The sequence below is a fragment of the Bos indicus x Bos taurus genome, chromosome 13, assembly GCF_003369695.1.
Source record: "Bos indicus x Bos taurus breed Angus x Brahman F1 hybrid chromosome 13, Bos_hybrid_MaternalHap_v2.0, whole genome shotgun sequence".
Taxonomy (NCBI): domain Eukaryota; kingdom Metazoa; phylum Chordata; class Mammalia; order Artiodactyla; family Bovidae; genus Bos; species Bos indicus x Bos taurus.
In genome coordinates this window covers 17,299,114-17,311,323 of record NC_040088.1, presented here as the reverse complement: position 1 = coordinate 17,311,323, position 12,210 = coordinate 17,299,114, and the positions used below count along the sequence as shown (strand labels likewise).

Genomic DNA, 12,210 nt, shown 5'->3' with positions numbered 1-12,210 from the left:
TTTCCCATGAAGTGATTGGACCAGATGCCATGATCTTAAAGTTTTCTGAATGTTGAGTTTTAAGCCAACTTTTTCACTCTCCTCTTTCACTTTCATCAAGAGGCTCTTTAGTTCTTCTTCACTTTCTGCCATAAGGGTGGTGTCATCTGCATATCTGAGGTTATTGATATTTCTCCCGGCAATCTTGATTCCAGCTTGTGCTTCTTCCAGCCCTGCGTTTCTCATAATGTACTCTGCATAGAAGTTAAATAAGCAGGGTGACAATATACAGCCTTCACGTACTCCTTTTCCTATTTGGAACCAGTCTGTTGTTCCATGTCCAGTTCTAATTGTTTCTTCCTCACCTGCATACAGAGTTCTCAAGAGGCAGGTCAGGTGGTTTGGTATTCCCATCTCTTTAAGAATTTTCCAGTTCTTAATTCCATATGGTCAGAAACATTTTCCTATAATAGAGGAGAAAACATAAGTTCAGAAAGGGTTAGAAAATTGCCCTGTGTCTGCCAACCATCATCTGAATAATGGCTCCTAGGGTCAAATCCAGCTTGAAGTCTGTTACTGTAAATAAAAGTTTACTGGAACATAACTAGACCCATCATTTGTATATTGCTTATGGCTACTTTTACACTTTAACAGTAAAGTTGAGTAATTACTAAAGGGAGATATCTGGCCCCCAAAGCCTATTTATTCTCTGACCCTTTGTAGAAAATTTGCTAATCCCTGCTGTATGAGAGCTGCACTTTTTCAGAAATTCAGATATCTTCCTGATAGCTATTATTTGTTCCTGCCTGGTATTTCTGTGTGTGACTGTTGAAACTAACTTTCCTCATGTTGTTGTAAACCCTCTAGGTCAAGGTACCGCCTGATAAAATTAGTTTTACTCAAAAGAAAGTGCACAAGCAGCAGAGTCGTTAGCCCAAGCTTTTGATCTTGGCTCCATCTCGGTAAAATGGGAGTTATGATGCCTTTCTCCTGGGATCATTGAAAAGATAATGTGAAATCATGTTATGCCTGATAGGTAACAGGCCCATGAAAGGCCCTTTGATTGTTAACTATTGTTATAATTAATATTTTAAAACGTTTGCTTTTATAATTTTGCTTTTGATAATTTATTCATGAGAGTTCAGACGGGGCTGGTGTAGATACTGTATGGACAGCCCATGGTGTCTGTAAAGAGCCTGGGAAGAGAGAGAGCAGTTGAGAGGCATAGAGAGGAGCAATCTTGACCAGCAGAGGTTTTGTACCATCAGGTATAGGAGAGAAAATGGGGATTATTAGGTTAATTTTACATTTTGGATTTGAATGCAGATGAGAGGTTTCTACTAATGGATTTCAAACATTTGTGGGACCATAGCATTCAGTCCAGGGGCCTCCTGGAAGAGTGGGGTGGTCTTACTCTAACTTGAATGATATCTTTTTTTTTTAAAGATTTATTTCTATATTTTTTGGCTGTGCTGGGTCTTTGTTGCTGCATGCGGGTTTTCTCTAGCTGTGGTGTGCAGGCCTCTCGTTGCGGTGGCTTCTCTTGTGGAGCGCAGGCTGTAGGCAAGTGGGCTTCAGTAGTTGTAGTTCACGGACTCTAGGGTGCAGGCTCAGTAGTTGTGGTGCACAGGCCCAGTTGCCCTGCGGCATGTAGGATCCTTCCTCCCAGACCAGGGATTGAACCCAACAAGTCCCTGCACTGACAGGCAAATTCCTAACCACCAGACCACCAGGGAAGCCCAGAACGCTACGTTTTAATCTGTCTCATGATTTGGAGCTGCCTGTGGATTTAGATTGAACTCTTGCCCCTGCGGGTGTTCTCTGCTGATGTCACAAGTTCGAGTGGATGTTGGCCCAGGCTGAAGGTATAGGCTAAAGCCATCCAGACAGCTGCAGTGCACTGTGATTCGGGGGTAATTGTGTGATTCAGTTCATTTGCTTAGTCATGTCCGACTCTTTGCGATTTCATGGACTGCAGCACACTAGGCTTCCCTGTCCATCACCAACTGCCAGAGCTTGCTAAAACTCAAGTCCATCGAGTCAGTGATGCCATCCAGCTGTCTCATTCTCTGTCATCCCCTTCTCCTCCTGCCTTCAATCTTTCCCAGCATCAGGGTCTTTTCAAATGAGTCAGTTCTTCCCATCAGGTGGCCAAAGTATTGGAGTTTCAGCTTTAGCATTAGTCCTTCCAGTGAATAATTCAGGACTGATTTCCTTTAGGATTGAGTGGTTTGATCTCCTTGCAGTCCAAGGGACTCTTGAGAGTCTTCTGCAACACCACAGCTAATTGTGTGATTGGTGGTGGTGGTGGTTTAGTCGCTAAGTCGTGTCCTACTCTTGGGACCCCATGGACTGTAGCCTGCCAGGCTTCTCTGTCCATGGGATTCTCCAGGCAAGAATACTGGAGTGGGTTGCCATTTCCTTCTCCAAATTGTACAGTTAGCTGTGGCTTTTTGTTCCTAATTCAGTGGTTGGCTTCAAGATCTTGACTTACCGCACCACCGAGGGACCTGTGCTGCTTACCGAACCTTTCAGAATCTTTGTTTTCTCATCTGTAACATGGAGATAGTTACAGTACAGCTCACAGCTGATGGATGTAGGGTGGTTAGCATGGTGATGGCAGGTAATACGTGTGTAATCAGTATTAGCTCTTAATGGTACTATTATGTAATAGTGGTAGTTCATGTACATGGATGTTTTATTTTTTTTATCAAACTGCCATCCGCATTGCTTAATGCCTACTGAACAAAAGGTGTTCCACAAATATTTGTTGAATGAATGAATTGTAAACTTTAGCGTAATAGAAATGAAAACTTTCTAAATGTGCCTCTTAATCAGAAAATAAATGGCTTAATCACATATTTCATTCTTCTAATCACTTACGAAACATGCTGTGGTGAGGGTGTGATGTGTACATTGTAAGCTGTGGAAGGAAGGGAGTTGTATGGACGTTTAGGAGCTGGTGGATTTCCTTATTAGAGATGCACATTAAATAAACCAATTGAGAAAGAGTCTCTGTTACTGCCACTTCCATGTAGTGGGGTGTGTCCTGCTCAGCTGTCGTTGCTTTCAGTGAGTAGGGAGAATTCCCTCAGTTCTGTTAGATCCACTGAGTTGGTTGCTGTCATAGATAGATCATTAGGGGAGATTTTGGTTATTTTGTCATAACAGATTCAACAGGAAAACAGAGGAATGGGGTTGAGTAAGTATGAGAGGAGAGCACAGCTCTGGGAACAGTGGAGTGTGGAATAAGAGTTGATTTTAGGTGTTAATGAAGAATGAACATCTTTCATTTCAGTGTCAAGTACTGTATATGTAGGGCTTCCCAGGTGACTCCTTGGTAAAGAATCTGCCTGCCAATGCAGGAGATGCAGGTTCGATCCCTGAATTGGGAAGATCCCCTGGAGGAGGAAATGGCAACCCACTCCAGTATTCTTGCCTCCATATTCATGGAATTTTCCCCAAGAGGGGCCTGACAGGCTGTGGTTCATGGAGTCAAAGAGAATGGAGCGTGCATGACCCTCCTACAAAGGCGTGTCTGTGGTTTCCTGTCTTTAGACACGTAAGAATTGGAGGCAAACAAATGTGGATTTGGAGAAATCTGGGGCCAGCTTCCTTCCTGCAGGCTCAAGATCGACCATCCCACATAGGAAAAAAAGCAAAAACAAGCTGCTGACATTTTGAGCTTTGAAATCACAGACAGCTGGTAGATCTGTCTCTGCAAAGCAAGTATAGTAGGCATGATGCTGGCTTCACACAGGAATAGGTCGTTTTTGTAGTCCCTAGAAAGGTTGTATAGCTCAGACTGGAGCCAGGCTGCCTGGGTCTGAATTCCAGTTCCTTCATTAAGAGCTGAGTGACCTTATGCCCCAGTTTTCTTATCTGTAAAATTCAGGTAATAGGAGGACCTAGTGCATAGATCCTCTTACTAAAGGAGAAATGCTTATACAGCACTTGTCAACACTGCTTGCCTCATTTTAAGTGCTCAAAAAGTGCTAACAATGACCATAGTCATTTGGGGCTTTGGATGTTGTTCTATTGTTAAAGCACCAGATGGCGACAAAGCACACAGCAATTACCCACATTCTGCTGAAAGGATTTCTTGAATAGATTGTTTTCTTCTTCACATCCTTTTTAGATGTGTTGAACCTGACTTAGCTTTGGAGACATCTGAGTGAAGACATTGCCATTTATTAGCTTTGTAACCTTCATGAGGTTACCTACCAATGCTGAACCTCAGTTTCTTACTCTGTTCACTGGGGATGATAATACCTGCCACAGGGTCCTCATGTTCATTAAGAGGAAGAGCATCATAAACACCCTGCACAGGTTATGCCAGAGCAGGTGTCAGTGGGAGTGACCACCTTTCCTTTCCTTACTTCCAGCTTCAGAAGGACTGTGTGTGTGTATGCTTAGTTGCTTAGTCGTGTCTAGCTCTTTGTGACCCCATGCACTGTAGCCCACCAGGCTCCTCTGTTCATGGGATTCTCTAGGCAAGAATACTGGTGTGGGTAGCCATTCCCTTCTCCAGGTGGGGGTCTTCGCAACCCAGGAATCAAACCCAGGTCTTCTGCTTTGCAAGCAGATACTTTACCAACTGAGCCACCAGGGAAGCCCTAGAGTTGCTCTTTCTATGAAGTTAGCATTTGGGAGTAATATAGCTTCCTGTGAAAAATATCTGTTTAAAAACTGAAATCTTGTGTAGCTGGTTCTTTAAGCCATCATAGATTGCTCAGAATTTTATTCATCATTCAAAAAAGTGCGACCAAGCAACATCTTGAGAATCCATCCAATTGCTCTTCCCTTACCTTTGACAGAGCTCTCATTGCTGTAGCCCTTGGCAGTTTGGAAACAACCAGACCCTAACCCTTTTCCAAGTAGGCCTGGGTCCTAGGTCGAAAGGAAAGGCAGTAGCGGCCCTGAGGCCAGTAAGGCGCCAGTCATGTCTCACACACTCCCGCAGCCTGCTCCTTCCTGGGCAGTAACGCTAGAAGCTAGGAATGTCTTGGCAAGGCTCGCAAAGGGCAGAGCAGAATCTCGGCCGTGATTCTGCAATATCGGGCCTCTGAGCAGTTCTGGAGCTCTCCCCTTGTAGAAGCTAACACGGTCCTTCCAAAGAAAGGCTTGCAAACACACGCTGGTTTGCTGCCTCTTCTTCCCCAAAAGAGGCTCGCTTCCCCGCATCCTGTGAACTCTTACTTCCAGGCCTGGGGGGAAAGCGCTTCCTGGAGGTCTTTTCTCAGGGGCTGTTTCCCCTGAGCTGGGGCTGTGGTTCAGTTCAGTCCAGGTCAGTCGCTCAGTCTTGCGTACACTTGACCCACTCATCGTGTGTATCACCACTTACCATTGATTTTCCCTCTGTTTAGAAAGCGTGCACCTTCATTAAATCAAACCTTGATCCCAGCAACGTGGATTCCCTTTTCTACGCCGCTCAGTCCAGCCAGGCCCTCTCAGGGTGTGAGGTGAGTCCAGCTTCTTCACGTTTGTGTTTACTTTAAACTGTCAAGTCCTTTTTTGAAGACAGGTGGTCACGTGAGACTTTTTTTTTAGCAGGGAGACTATTGGAATTCCATTCTTGTGGGTTTTTTTTTTTTTTCTTAAAGAGATGGACTTGGTTTATGTTTCCCAAGTTTTCACTTTTTGTGAATTTTTAAGTAATTTCTTCCTTGAGTTGCCTCTCTTCTGGGAAGTCCTGCTTTTTTTCTTATAGTCTCCCTTTAACATTTCAAAATGTTTAAAGTGAAAACGCCACATTTCTAGAAATCTATTTTTTTGATCACAGGAGAACCCTATCAGTAGGCTAGTAACTTGCCAGAATATTTTCAGAAGTGTTGTGCTGAGGTTTCCCAGATATTTAATTCTGGCTTCTGAGATGTTGAAGACAGTGATCGAGGACCAAGTGGGTGATATGACTGTGGTAATTGCTCTGCCTGCCGCAGGCGGCCCTCACCTGTTCTAAACTCTGTGTCTGCCTATCCTTTCTTAGATCTCTATTTCAAATGAGACCAAAGACCTGCTACTGGCAGCTGTGAGCGAAGACTCTTCGGTGGCCCAGATCTACCATGCAGTGGCAGCCCTCAGTGGCTTTGGCCTCCCCTTGGCTTCCCAGGAAGCGCTCGGTGCCCTTACTGCCCGTCTCAGCAAGGAGGAGACCGTGCTAGCGTAAGTCTGCATCTCAAGCGCTTCTCAGGCTGCCTCCCCGAGAGGCTTCATCCGCTGGTTCCACAGGTGTTGTCTGGGCACCTGCTGTGCTCCAGGTGCTCTGTCGGCACTGCAGACATCGTGTTGTACTAAGGTCCATGTCCTTGTGCAGCTCCCCAAGACATGGTCTCCTGTAGCTGCCCTGGCCAGGGCAAATACTGAGTCAGAACATAAGTGTGCTGCTACAGAGACACGATTGCATTTGAGGTTAGGGCTGAAGCAAGGGTAGGAGTGACCAAGGGAGAGGGAGGCCAGGGAGCCATGTGTGTCTCGTGCTGAGGCTTGGCCAGGCCACGGTGTGATGGTGGAGACTCTGCCATGGAGGAGGGCTCATGGGGTCCCTTAGAGCTGTGGGTGACAGCACCCAGCGGGGGAGTAGGGGCTCAGAGGGGAGAGTATCCTAGGGATCTAACCCTGCTCGTCTGCAAAAGGCTCGGGTGAGGGAGAAGCACCCACTAGGAAGGAACACTGAGCAACTTTCCTGTTTGTTATACATTTATTGTACGTGTATTGTAACTGACTTCAGGATGTTTACTAAGCTTACAAGTTGCACGTAGTTTTTCCCCCCCTTTGATCCTGAAACTCCTCATTAAGCACAGTATACATGTATTTCATTTTCTGCGTGCCCCCCATTTAATTGCAACCCTGAGAGGGATTGGAGTACCTGGACTCCTGTTTATCGTCAGCAAGACATTAGCGACGCAGTGCCCTACTGCAGAGTAGTTCAGTTGTCTCCCAGTGTTTGGTTTGCTTTTGCTTTTGCTTTTGCTAAGAACTGAAATGTTTCTAAAGTTGAAGCTTTGTTAAGAGCAGGTTCACAGTCAGTTGCCTTTCTCTTTGTCACTCTCACATCCTACTCATTTTCACGTGGTCAGTAATCAGTGACTTGGGGGCTGGGGCTTTTCCTAGGAATGACATTTTGTGCACACTTTGCCCAGTGCTTGGCCCTTGTGGTGCTCTGGTTTCAGGTCACAGGACTTATCACCACTGTGTCTCCTGTCATGAATTCATTTGTCAGTGCCTCACTCAGATGCTACCTTCTACAGAAATATCTTTCCATTGCCCTCTAAGCAAAAGGGAAAATCTCCCTCCTCTAAACTCCATAACAGAAAGAAGTACAAGGAAAGTATATCCAGTTTGGGGTCTGTTAGACTTGAGTTTGAATACTAGCTCTGTTTCTTGCTGTGTGACTTTGGGCAAGTTACTAACCTCTCTGAGCCTCATCTGTAAATGAGATCAATAATCCTAACATCACAGAACAAATATCAAGGTTCAGTAAGATGGTTCTTGTCAAGAGCTTAGTGCAGTGCCTGGTCTTAGTGGGCATGGGCCACATGGAGTTCGTGCTCGCTAGAGCATTTCCTTCTCAGGTCCCTTTCTTAGGGAGCTGGTTACTTGATTGTATTGTAATTTTTTAGCTTTATTTGTAGTGCTCAGAGAGCCTGGTACCATGGTAGGTGCCCAAGAAAGAGTTAAGTTCAAAACTATACTTTTATATTTCTGTTCTCTCCTCTTGAAAAACTTCAGATAGGAAGACCACACGCTTGGGATGTGAGAGAAATGTTCAAGTCCAGCCTCTTATACTTTGTGACCATGAGCAGGCTGTTTAACCTCCCTAAACCTCAGTGTTTTCGTATGTTAAACAGGGAGAATGATATCTGTCTCATAGGGTTATTGTGAAGATCAAACTGGCAGAATGCCTTATATAATATTACTACTCAATTGCCCTGTTTTAGGAAATCTGATATAAATTAAGACTTTTCTAAATGGGCCTTCTACATTTAATTGAACTTATTGTAGGAAATGAATGTTCATAAACTTGTCTAGAACAGGAAAAGAACATTTGTAAGCTTGAGTGAACAATCTAAAAAGATGCTGTTGTGGTCTCTCATAACCCAGTGTCTTTGAATCATCAACAGTATATTAGTAAGACAGGATCTGCTTTCTTAGTGTTTGCATATAGTGCTCCAGAGGGAGAGAAGTTGCTGACTGGGGAATAAATAAAGCCAATGATTAATGGCTTTTGGATTAAGCTAAGTGGATTAATTTCATTCTGAAAACTTCTGAGGTTGTTACCAGCGTGATGCTGTCTTGTTCTGAAGAAGAGAAAAATGATATCTTAATTGAAAAGTTCTTTCTAGGCTCTCCTAGCAGTCTTTTCTGGGCTCAGTGTTTATTGTAGGCAGATGTGGAATTTCTGTCTTGTTTGGAAATTCAGGTTTCATTTTCTCAAGTGCATTCTAACAAGCATCTCCATGAGTTCTGACCCCTGTGTTTTCCAGCTTGCCACCTTAATGGAATTTTTTTTCCATGGAGGGAATCTAAATTGTTATAATCACAACGAAAGCAGACAAATTCTCTCTCTACATCCCCCAAAATACTGACTTGATAAATGGTGTTTTTACACAAAGGCCTGGTCATCTCTTGAGAATTAGAGAACCTTTCTAGGGTTGAGCAGCATCAGCTTAACCACCAGGGGTCCTCAGCTCTCTCCATTCCACTTCTAAAAGCACCATTTCCATTCTTAGTTACCCACGTTAAGAGAATAGAACCTAATAAAATATCTTACATGGACATACTTAACTTGTTGTTTGTTGTTCACTAAGTTGTGCCCAACTCTTTGTGACCCCAGCATGCCAGGCTTCCCTGTCCATCACCAACTCCTGGAGTTTGCTCAAACTCATGTCCATTGAGTCCGTGATGCAACCCAAACATCTCTTCTTCTGTCACCCCCCTCTCCTCCTGCCCTCAGTCTTTCCCAGCATCAGAGTCTTTTCCAGTGAATTGGCTCTTCACGTCAAGTAGCCAAAGTGTTGGAGCTTTAGCTTCAGCATCAGTCTTTGCAATGAATATTCAGGGTTGATTTCCTTTAGGATTGACTGGTTTGATTTCCTTGCATTCCCGTGGGCTCTCAAGAGTCTTCTCCAGCACCACAGTTTGAAAGCATCAATTCTTTGGCGCTCAGCTGTCACATCCATACAATAGTTTTCCAGTAGTCACTGGAAAAATCGCAAGCTTTGACTATGCAAACCTTTGTCGGACGTACATACTACATCGCACCTTAAGAATGAAGTGCTGATTGTGTTAAGAGTGGACAAGCCTTGAAAACATTATGCTAAATGAAAGAAGCTAAACACAAAAGGTCACATTTGTATGACTCCATTTATATGAAATATCCAGAATAGGTAAATCCATAGAGACAGAACACAGATTGCCAGGGCCAGGGGGCAGGGAGAGTGGGGGATGGGAAATGGAATGAAACTGTTTAATGGATATAGGGTTTTATTAATATTTTGGACTGATGGGAATGCTTTAAGACTATATAGAGGTGGTGATTATACAACATTGTGAAACATACTAAATGTCTCTGAATTTAGTATGGCTAATTTCAAATGGCTAATTTCATGTGAATTTCACTTCAGTGAATTAAAATGTATATATACATATACAATCATGGATAAGGGTTAACAGTTACAGCACTGTATGACCTAGTAAAACATACAAGTGCATAGTTGAAGATTAAGTGAGTAAATTATGGTTCATCTAAGCAATATAATACTTTGTCATTGTTAATAAGGATGAAATACATTTATATGTACTCATGGAAAAGTGTGTACAGTCTATTAAGTTAAAGATAAATTAGAGAGCAGTTATCTTTTAGGGGTAGGCATTACAAGAATTTTAACTTTCTTAAATAACCTAAAGAAATTTAACTTTCTTTAGTAATCTGTGTGAATTTTTGACAAATATGTACTTTTATAGTCAGAAGTAAATGATAATAGAAATAGAAAAGAAAAAAAAAAGAATAGACTCTGGTTTGAGAACCAGATCTTTTATTCCTTTCACCTTATTTAATGCCTCAAGGACGAGCAGCTCTCAGGTTTCCTAGCTGGATGACAACAGCACAAGTGTTAGCTGTATGTTTACCAAATGCTTCCTGTTTCTGCTGCATTCATCTGGTTTCAGAAAAGTTGCTCCAGATTCTACCAGCAACCTACATATGTACATTCCACAAAGTTTCTTTGGTCTTGGAGTAAGAAAAGTAGAAAGTTAACAGGTAGCTAGCCTCTGCCTGGCACAGTACCTCATGTGACATGGGGATGCCCAGTGTACCTTGGTTGAATTGAATCCCATTCTATCTCAGAGTGTATCTCTTCTAGAGCTAATGAAGTCTTCGTCTAGTGTTCTCTGTGCAATGCCATTAGGAACCAAACGGAGGTTCAGAAGGGGGTTCACTGGTGCTCCATCTCTTCTCTCTGCCTTCAGTACTTTTGTGGATCCTGTTGCCCAGATTGCCTTCTCTCTAGCTGTAGTGAACTTTGTGATAGTAATGGTCTATTTTTTTGGCTGTACTACATGGCTTATGGGATTTAGTTCCCCAACCAATCATTGAACCTGGGATCCCAGCGATGAGAGCACTGAGTCCTAACCACTAGACCATCAGGGAACTCCTTGTAATGTGATGGTCTTTGTTGCCTCTTTCCCATATATTTAGATTTACATTACATAGATTGTATGTAATGTACATACAATCCCCATTAGATTCCCATTTACATAGACTGTAAACCAGCTCCTTCAGGCCCGAGACTGTCACATTTCTAAAGAACAAGAGCAGGATATTTTTACAGATACCCCGATACAGGAAGGGGTGCATAGAGACTTGCCATTCATTGGGGTTCTACTCTTTACATTCCAGAACAGTCCAGGCTCTACAGACGGCCTCCTACCTGTCCCAGCAGGCTGACCTGAGAAGCATCGTGGAGGAGATTGAGGTACAAATTTATTTTGCCAAGGGAATCTCCCAGTTCCTGTCTTTGAAACCCATTAGAAGAGTCTTGCAGATAAACATGAATCATTTGTTACAGCCAGTTACCTTTCTTTTCATATCCCTGGCACACTTCTGTTCTTTGTATCGGAGCAGTATTTCATAGGGAGTATTGGTTAGGCAAGTATAGTTACACCATCAGTGAGACAACAAACTACTTCATCCTACTTTGGTAGGTATGGTCTCATAGTCCACAGATTTTAGAACATAACAAATCTGAAATTCATTTTTTTTGTTTTTTTTTTTACTTACTACTTTGTTACCTCAAATTATTAATGCCTGAGCCTCAATTTGCCTACATGGTGGTAGTTAGGAACAAGTGGAGTTCTAAAGTGCCTAGTACAGACACTCAGCAAGTGGTCGCTGTGGTTTTTGCTCTTCTTCCATCCTTTGCCCAGGCCCTCCCGCTGCTCAGAGCCTGCTCCCATGGACCGAAAAGCCAGTGATGACAGGCAGTCTGACAGTGTTGTCACTGGGTTGCCCCACAGGCACGTTAGCTGCCTCATCATGTTCCCCCGGAGAGCAGTATGTCTCTCTCCATCCTTTAGAGCATTGATTAAGGAGGAGAAAGGCTTAGCTCTAGAGCTTGTATCCAAACAGATGGCCTTCGAATCCATCCATGTCACAGTGCTTCCCAGCTACACCGCAGCCTGGCCCACTGGCCTTCTGCCCAGAGCAGTTGGTGCCTTGAGTGGCCTGACTCCTGGGCTTGGGCATAAGTTGAAGGGGTTGGGGAAGGAGCACTCTCAGAGCTGCAGAAGATACCGTTCTCTTCAGATGCCTGTATGCTGTACTTCGCTTTCCGCCTAAGCACCTTTGTTGAGAAAGCACTGAGAGACTGAAGTGGTCTACAGACTGACATTTCCCAAAACCTTGTCTGCACTGGGGTGACGGTGGTTTGTCCATCTTACCTCTGTTTTATCCCCTGACTTCCAACCAGCTTCTGTTTTTGTCATGACAGGACCTTGTTGCTCGCCTGGATGAACTGGGAGGTGTGTATCTCCAGTTTGAAGAAGGACTGGAAACGACGGCATTGTTTGTGGCTGCCACCTACAAGCTTATGGACCATGTGGGGACGGAGCCATCCATTAAGGAGGTGCCTTCCTACATCACAGTTCTCTGACATGAAACTCAAAGGCATCCTTGACATTATCTCCTAACGATAGCCTTTCAGAGAGGGCTATTTGGTTAGCTTTGGGCTATCT

The 12,210-nt window shown here is 43.7% G+C and overlaps 1 protein-coding gene and 1 non-coding gene across 7 annotated transcripts in view; both read left to right on the top strand.

Annotated features, from left to right (window-relative positions):
• The window catches only part of RPN2 (ribophorin II), a 71,041-nt gene that overhangs the window by 24,807 nt on the left and 34,024 nt on the right, over positions 1-12,210 (top strand). For all 6 annotated transcript variants that reach the window (XM_027558593.1, XM_027558594.1, XM_027558592.1 and 3 more), the window contains exons 3-6: positions 5,346-5,441; positions 5,966-6,141; positions 10,877-10,952; positions 11,967-12,101. In XM_027558593.1, coding sequence (XP_027414394.1) covers positions 5,346-5,441; positions 5,966-6,141; positions 10,877-10,952; positions 11,967-12,101 — 483 coding nt within the window. The remainder of the gene's footprint in view (positions 1-5,345; positions 5,442-5,965; positions 6,142-10,876; positions 10,953-11,966; positions 12,102-12,210) is intronic.
• Positions 3,499-3,629, top strand: LOC113903739. The gene has a single exon (XR_003514281.1). It is a non-coding gene; the product is annotated as a small nucleolar RNA SNORA38 (small nucleolar RNA).